Source organism: Phalangium opilio, unplaced genomic scaffold (assembly GCF_054372755.1).
Source record: "Phalangium opilio isolate 3A_F unplaced genomic scaffold, DU_Popi_V2 ptg000073l_1, whole genome shotgun sequence".
NCBI classification, from domain to species: domain Eukaryota; kingdom Metazoa; phylum Arthropoda; class Arachnida; order Opiliones; family Phalangiidae; genus Phalangium; species Phalangium opilio.
In genome coordinates this window covers 2,394,389-2,403,526 of record NW_028324183.1, presented here as the reverse complement: position 1 = coordinate 2,403,526, position 9,138 = coordinate 2,394,389, and the positions used below count along the sequence as shown (strand labels likewise).

The 9,138-nt window shown below is 37.5% G+C and overlaps 1 protein-coding gene across 1 annotated transcript; it reads right to left on the bottom strand.

Annotated features, from left to right (window-relative positions):
• Positions 1-6,622: 6,622 nt before the first annotated feature.
• On the bottom strand, positions 6,623-7,273 carry LOC149659306 (uncharacterized). The gene has a single exon (XM_089844071.1). The coding sequence runs from the start codon at positions 7,271-7,273 to the stop codon at positions 6,623-6,625; it is 651 nt and encodes a 216-aa protein (XP_089700197.1).
• Positions 7,274-9,138: the final 1,865 nt, after the last annotated feature.

The following is a 9,138-nucleotide window of genomic DNA, read 5'->3' as shown; positions in this document are numbered from 1 at the left end:
GACGAAGTGCAAAACGAAGACGAAGAGCTGCAGGTCCAGGAGGGAGAAGAAGCATTCCATGAAGCAGTAGAGACACATTGCACCGACGTTATCATCCCGAAAACATATGAAGAAGCTTTGACATCACCTGAGCGAAGCTATTGGCAATCAGCAATGGAAGCTGAGGTTGCAACGCTAAAGGAGAGAAAGGTCATGAAAAACGTTCCCAAGCCACAGGATAAGAAGATAATAGGGTGTCGCTGGATATATGACACTAAAACTGACCTACAAGGGAAAATCATTCGCTATAGAGCTCGTTTGGTGGCGCAGGGGTTTAACCAGAAACCGGGAATTGATTATGAAGAAGCATTTGCGCCGGTCGTAAACTTCACAATTATCAGACTGTTCATTGCTCTATTCGTCGTCACCCTTGGTTGGGTACACAGTCACCTTGATGTAAAAAACGCGTACTTGTATGGTCATTTGCCGGAGGAGGTCTATATGGCACAAATACCAGGATTTGAAATGGAAAATTCTTCCTCACATTGTTTACGGCTCTATAAGGCATTATACGGTCTACCTCAGAGTGGGAGAGTATGGTATAAAGAACTGGATAATACTTTCAAGGATCTCGGATTTCTGAAACTCCCAGGAACCAACTGCATTTATTATATCCCAATGAAAGCGTTTGTTTTGGTTTATGTTGATGACCTTGCAGTTATAACCAAGGATGATACCATTTTGGAAGAAGTTTATCACACGCTATCCAGGGTCTATAAGATAAAAAATCTCGGACCAATATCAAAATTCCTGGGAGTAGAGTTTATCGCAGATCAACAAGGAGGAATACAGCTTCACCAGCGCGGGTATATAAAGAAGATTATGGACACATTTCAAATCACCAGAGAAGAACCAGTTTCGCTACCATTGAACCCGGGTTTCAAGTTAGGCAGAAGTGATAGTCCAACAGACCCTAAAGATCAACAAGACATGAAGAAATACCCATACCAAGCATTGATAGGATCGCTGTTCTTTTTGGCCCTTCGAACCAGACCGGATATATTGCATGCAGTGATCACTCTGTCACAATTCAACTCCAACCCAGGAATAAACCATTGGATACACCTATACAAATTGGCCCAGTATGTTGATTCAACTAAAGACTATAGTCTTCATTACGTCAAGGAAGACCTATCCCGTTTAATTATGTATTCGGATTCGGATTGGGGAAGCAATTGGGACACCAGAAGATCCACATGCGGTTACGTTTGTTTTTGGGGATCCTGTCCATTTTCATGGCGTTCATTCCGGCAGAAGTCCGTTGCTCAATCCACGATGGAAGCCGAGTACGTTGCTCTGGCCGAGGCAACCAAGGAACTTATATGGTTAAAAACGATTACCGACAGTATAGCCGGGCAATGTAAAATTGACTTTCCCATCCCGCTTGTGTTTTGCGATAACCAGTCAGCTATCTTCTATGCAAAGAACCCGGTTGAAAACCACCGCACGAAGCATATTGACATTAGATATCATTTCTTACGCGAAAAACTTGAAGAACAATTATTTGAATTGAAATATGTTTCTACTAAGTTAAATGTTGCGGATGTTTTTACGAAGCCCCTAGCTAAATCAAATTTTGAAAATTGTCGCGGGATGTTAAAGTTACATTAGCCACTATCATGATTGATTTCGTTCCTATAATTATGTGATAACAAATTATGTTAAATAGGGGGAGTTTGTTGACTATACAGTAAATAATTTAACTAATTTGACGGAACTGAACCGAACTGCTCTAGCAGACGACCGTAGGGTTATTCATGTTTTCTTAACGAAATAATATTAGTGAGGCAGTTCTGTTGGCAACCAGAGTCGAGATGAGATAGTCAGTAATTTCTCCCTAGTATAAACTAATATTTAACTATTTATATTTATAAACCATGTTCTACTAATTGAAATAAAACATTATGTTTCTAAGAACGGCGTCGTTATTGAACATTGTCATAAGAGGATTCACAGATAAGCCTAACAGATTTTCATGACTCCAACAGAAAAACAAACCTCTAGGGTAAATGCTCCATATATATCAGAACTGAAATCTGTCATATACGAATGTGCTGTTAATGTTGCTAAATCTTCGTATACAACCGGAAGCGATGTATGGTTCAAAAGGCTGTCTCTGTAACGTGTAATTGCAGGTTACTCCTGAAAAAATATACTTGTGCATTGTGCAAGAGTGAATTTCAAAGACACAGCAGCTAATGAACCAATCGTTACATTTTTGAACTATACTTGTATTATGGCTTGTTTCCCTCTCCCATACGACCGACTTCCCATTCGGCCAAAATCCCAGCAACTTGGCGGATTCAGTACAATGGGACGAATATCTTTGCAAAAAGGGGCTGTCCGGACCGTGGGACAAACGACGATCTGCCTCATATAGCTTAGCATAGCGTGTGGGTAGAAAGGAGAGGGGGTAAGTAGCCCTTTAAATCTTCTCATTGCAATTAAAATAAAAATCCCGGTCACACAAATATTCTGTCATTGCTCACAAATATCTGATTAACTTATACCGATTGAGTGGTTAGGTAAAATGACTATAAAACCCAAGTATTTTGAAAAATAATAAGCAACATTTATAGTTTAGAAGAACGAAATATTTCGGCAATTTTTATTTTTATACGTATTACGTAACACTCTTTCCGGTGCAGTTTTATTTACTTAACTTATCCCATAAATAATTATACGTACAATTTGTTTTGTCACAAAAGTAGTGTGAACTTATATTAATAAACATTTACTTGCCAAATATAATTGGTAAAATACAACTAAACTAACCTCGCCGCACCCAGCCTAACGTATAAAACAAGCAATATTTTGGAAAAGGAAGATGTTTATTGATCAAATAATAAATAAAGCGTTTATTTTCTCAAGGACCTTAATAAATATAGCACTTTTTGGTAAAGGCGTGCTTTTGTTATGCAAGAACCTCAATGAAAATAGAAATATTTTGGAAAGTCAGTGTTGCTACCAAATGATATTTAAAAAAACAGATTTCTTAACTTTGTAATTTCTCCTTTTAGCCACATCGTAGTATACGATGAAGTTCTTAGTTTGTTCGAGCCGTAGTAGTAATAGTAGTTGTGGCCGGAGTTTTCGCTTTCGTTCTTGTTATTTTTTAGCTTAAAAGGAACTTTATATTACCACAACCCACCAATAGGGGTAACTGGGTTCGGTTAGAGATTTAATTTTAATAAAAATTTTTTTCAGATCGCAGCCGGGAATCAAACCTGGGTCGCTCACGCAGTAGACAGACCACTGAGCCATAGAGACTTGATATAAACCCCGAGTTTTTTATGATTTATTTTTATCTCTAAAATGTCGGGATTATGTGGGTGGGGTACCTCTTAATCTGTGGGGTCGATACTTTTGAATTTTTATCTGTGGGGTCGGATACTTATGAATTTGTATGTTTGGGGTTTTTATATTTATTTCCTTTTTATTTATGTGCTAATTAAATAGATAACGATTTTTCCCGTTTCCTACCGTGCTCCTCATGTGTTTCGTTCTCGTTCGGTAGCTATCGTCATCTATGTTATGTTTGACTGGAACGTTTTGGCGGTTAATTCAAATGTGGGTTTAGATAAAGCTAACATAGTGTTAAATGAGCGTTATGCGCTTGATCATTTTAGCATTTCTAAAGGTAATTCGAGGGGATAATCACTAAAATGGGTAATCACTATAATTAAACTTTCTCTTTCAAAAGTTTCTGGGCATAATTATGTCTTTGTTAGAAATTTATAAGATGCAATAAGTGTGCATCGGCATAAGTCTATGTTGTAAACTCATCGATGGGATTATCACTAAAACTATCTGTTCTTCGATTCGACGGAATATTGGAATTACAGCATAAGTAAATTTATACGGTTATAATTTTATCACTGCTTAGAGTAGGGCAACGAGGGGCATTTAACTCTGATTCTAAGCACGGTAAATCATTTAAGCATTGTAAAAGATAGCGCTATTTACTCATTAGGGTAGGGTATAGAGGGGCTATTCACTCGTACGATGTGGCTACAATTACGAGCCCTTGGGTCGTCTTGTTTACTATAGTTTGAACCTTTTTTTCTCTAAAAATGACCGAAATTGAATGCTATTATTAGTAATAAGTCTAATTAATAGTTCTGTCGAATGGGAATTCGTTCCTATGGGGCAGTACCTGTCCAATGTTTTTCAAAATGTCAATTATTTCGGAAAAATCCTACAAAACCGCACAGTTATGACGTCGCTTTGTTTAGTAAGAGAATCGCACTCTGCATGCTCTATGGAGGCTTAGGCTAACAACAGAAGTGTCACGTTATCAAGTATTTAAAACTATCTAATCCTCACTACCCTTTAAGTCCCAATACGGATTTAAGAGAAAACGTTTAGCAATCTAGCGTTTCTGTTAAATAAGTAATAGTCATATCATAAGCTTTAATGGTAGAGACTTACTGAGAGCTAGTTCGAGAACGACGCGAGAATTGACTACACTTGGTTTTGCAGCCCATCTTCCTATTTATTCTGTACTAAGCCTTTGACAGACGTCGGTTCACGAGAATCTTTGAGGTTTCGTATATATCACTTCATGACAAGCTCTCAGTAACCAGTTGTAACAAGCAGATTTAAATATAAGCCTACTTTTACACCAAGATATCCCTATGGCTGGTTTTCCCCCACTTCCCCTCTATTTGTAAAAATCTACCTGGCTGGTTGAAACCCTCGCGCGCAAACCGCGATTCTCGGGGATTTTATAAAAACCCCTAGTGAACTCGTTTAGTGGTCCTTGGGACACACGTGACCCCTAAAAAGTGAAAGTGCGAAAAGAGGAGAGAATAATTTTGAAGAGAGCCGAGAGAGAGAGAGTTGGATCTGGAGCTGAAGGTAAAGGTGGTCAAGGACTGACCCATACTGCGTAAATCTAAAATAAAAATGTACGGTCGTATATACTTCTCCGCGTCCACAAATAAACTTAAATGTGCGGCCTAATAAGAATTCTCCACGCAACTAACGGAATCAACTTAAATATCTTCAAGACCATCAACCTAATCATCTTTAAGAAAATGCTAGCACGCGTATCGCGAAACCGTGAGTCGTAAAACTTTCGTACTATAAGGGTTAACCAGCCAGAAACTTAAATGTTATTCTTATTTTTAAATTCATTACTCTAAAGTCTATTTCAATAAACAACACTAATTTATCTGTTAATAAGGGTCGAACCTGGTCTCAATAATTTTTATCTTAATTTAATAAATAGCTTTAAGCACAATGCGAACGTTCTATAACTTTACCAATTAATTTAATATTTACCCTAGACAACTTAATTAATAATCTTTAGATAAAAGTATTTAATTTTAATTTTAGTATAATGTAAAGAAATATGTTCCACAGTGACAAACTTATGGAACATATCTTATGAACTAATGGTCACACCCACCATGAAATTAATGAAAACAATTAACATTAACACAAAACATTCCAGGGGTGTACAATACCTCGCACAATAGACCATTCCCCTAGGTTTTTTTTTGGAAATTCTATTACCACGTCTATACTCACATCGAATGCGCTTTCAGGTGGTCAAAAATCATACTTTTTGTCATTTTTGTTTGCCTTTAAAAAATGAAAATTTTCTCCTTACGTACCCTTCGTATGCTAAACGACGCTGCTTTCGGGAATCAAACACTAAATTTATTGATAGATGACCGGCCACGAATGAGCTTCACCATTCATTCGTGAAATGTTTCAGCGCGCTATGGCGAAAACCGTGGGTCAGAAAAAGAGCTGTATTCGATTAATGTTTCTATATTTGAAAAGGTAAAGCTTTAGTCAATAATTTCGCGTGACGAAAAACGTTTCTTTGTCCGCTTTTATGCCTTGCAATTAAGAACAAATTCTAGAAATAAGCTGTTCTGGTTGGACGCGATTTATTTAGAAAGAAGTTAAACTCTTGAGTTCTGCTTTATTCTACGCAATTGCGTGATTTAAATCATTCCTGGGAACTTTTCCCAAAAGTTAATATTATATTTCAATTATAACGTCATAAAGAGCAATTTCGAAAGAACTTTATTTAGTCAAGCGAGCAGCGAGCGAGTTTTTATACGCGAGAAAAGAGTTTGTTTTTTCACGCAAACAACTTATTGAGTCCTTTGTTTTGGTCCAAATTCATTTTCAATCTCAATATTAGAAATGATTTGATTTCGTATTGTGTCTGGGTATTTTCTATACTCTGAAGACACTCCCTTGAAATCATCTAATCTGACACCAGAAATATGTAATCCGGAATTCGAAATATCAAATAAAATAGAAATAAGGCGAAATATCAAATAAAATAGAAATAAGGCGAAATATCATAAACAAGATGGCCCAGGGCTGGGCCCTAATAGTAGCCACATCGTTATGTTTAATTAGCACATAAAAAGAAAATAAATATAAAGACTAAAAGACACAAATTAATAATAATAATAATAATAATAAAAAGCTTTTTATTGGAAGCACCGTCTCAGTTTACACTGATTTTCAGCCAGGTCAAGATTAATTTAATTTACATTAGGAATTAAATATGTGAATCATAAAAATGCAAGTTAGTTTACATTAGAAATTAAGTTTACATACAGTTAAAGAAAATATTGAGTTTGTTTGTAAAATTAAGCAGTTGTTTTTCAATTTTAATGTCATGTGGTAGGCTATTCCATTCTTTAACTCCTTTGACTTTTGTGCTCTTGTCTCTTAGGTTAGTCATGAGCTTTGGGACAGTTAAGTCTGTGTCACTACCTCTGGTATGGTATTTTCTTTTATCATTGATCATGAAGAGTTCAGTGATGTAATCTGGAACTTGATTGTTCATTGCCCTAAACATTAATTGTAGTAGACTGATTTTATATTTAATATCAAGGGGGGAGTAGTTCGCATTCTTTCGTGCTATGGTAGCTGAGGAACGCTTGGGTGCCTTAGTTAAAAATTTAGCTAAGTAGTTTTGTAGCGTCTGTAAGCATTTTAGCTTAGAGGCAGTAGCGTTATTATAAAATATGGATCCATAGTCAAAAAGGGGTTGTATTATACCATTGATGATTAACCGCAACGCTTTTTCGTTAACTGCGTTTTGAATAGGTCTCAGTATCCAGATTCTTTGTTTTATTTTCATTTGGATATATGCAATATGTTCTTGCCATTGTAGGTCTTCATCTATCCACACTCCCAGATATTTGAAGGATTTTACTCGCTCAATATGTCCTCCATTAATGCTTGTGATGTTCATTATGAGCGACTTTTTATGTTTTTTTGGGGCAAACAACTTTGGTTTTTGCCTTATTAATTATTAGGCCTCTTTGTTGTAAGTTGTACTCTAATGTTTTAAGGTCTGACTCCATCTGTTCGATGGCTAATGAAGGATTTGCATTCGATGTTGTAGTCGCATTGTCGTCCGCATAATCGTTGACTGTCGAGAACTTTTGATTATCATGAATTTTACGTGTATAAATATTGAATAGAAGCGGACCAAGTACACTCCCCTGCGGAACTCCATATTTAACTGTCTTTTTAGTCGATGTTTCACCTTTGTATTGTACGTATTGCTGGCGGTTTTCCAGGTATGATTCAATCCATTTTATCGCTGTGCCTCTAATCCCACATTCTTTCAAGTCCTTTATGAGTGTTATATGTGATACCGTATCAAAAGCCTTTGACAGATCGACAAATAGTACCACAACAAATTGATTTCTGTCCAGTCGTACTATGATGTCTTCATACCAGGGTTGGCACGCTGGAATCCAGTCCGGTTTTATCCACCTGGATTAAACCGGTTTAAACCACGTTGAAAAATCCAGTGGATTTTTTAAAAAAAATATAATGACAGATTAAAGCGCTGGCACCATAAAGTGAGATGGAAGGAAAACTTTCACCCACATGTCTTCACCTCTTTATTTCATCGAAATGGTCTATTCCCATATATTGTGGGTTATTTTGACGCACCCTCCTCCCACTGCCCCACCTGAAGCTCGTGAGACTGAGTTGAATTTTTCGCAACGCTAAATGGTTTGGTCGGACCGCGCGTTTAGAATTTTTTTTTTATCCGACCCTACCCTATTGAAGGTGACAAAAAGCCTACCCGGGTCCGACCCCAGCTGCCCTATTCAAGATCACAAAAAGCCTACCCGGGCCCGACCCTAGCCGCCCTATTGAAGATCACAAAAAGCCTACCCGGGCCCGACCCTAGCTGCCCTATTGAAGATCACAAAAAAGCCTACCCGGGCCTGACCCTGCCCTATTGAAGATAATAAAAATGTCTACCCGGGTAGACGGAATGATAACCCTACCCGACCCGACCAGCAAAACATTTTAAGTAATTTTCTCACCCAACCCGACCTAGGATTTTCCGATCCGATATGGGTCGGGTTGGATTGAAAAATCCTGAATAAATCAGGGGCCCTACTCATCTCTAAGGAAATGTCTATAGTTTTATCAACTTTTATGTACAATAAAAATTATTCTCAATTAGACGGCCTAGCAGAAGACAACTAGCGCGCTAAATGTAAAAAAAGTGCTAAAATTAAGCACTAGATAGTAGTTTAAAAAAAGCCAGATAAATCCAATAAAATCCGGTTTAAACCAGCAAAAAACCATACCAGTGGCTTTTTCAAGAAAAATCCGGATTTATGCCAACCCTGCTTCATACAAGTTTAGGATTGCAGTTGTAGTTGAGTATCCCGGGCGGAAACCAGACTGTAGCTTAAATAGGAGTTTATTTGCGTTTAGATGTGCATAAAGTTGCTTGTTAACAATTTTCTCGCAGACCGTTTCTGGGATATCGAGTATCGATAGTGGACGATAATTTGATGGGTCTTTAGGGTCCCCGGCTTTAAACGCAGGAATGACTCTGGCTATTTTCCATTGTGTAGGGAATATTCCTGTATTGAAGGACAGGTTAATTAGGTCTGAGATATACTTTGATGTGATGGCCGCCGTATTTTTGATAATTGCCGATGGGATCCCATCTTCTCCTTCAGCCCTATTCGTCTTAATTTTTTTGATTATGTCAAATATCTCCAGGGTTGGCACGCTGGAATCCAGTCCGGTTTTATCCACCTGGATTAAACCGGTTTAAACCACGTTGAAAAATCCAGT

What these genes read in the sequence shown, in the direction of transcription:
- LOC149659306 (XM_089844071.1), bottom strand. Translation starts at nt 7,273, where the DNA reads ATGAACATCACAAGCATTAATGGAGGACATATTGAGCGAGTAAAATCC.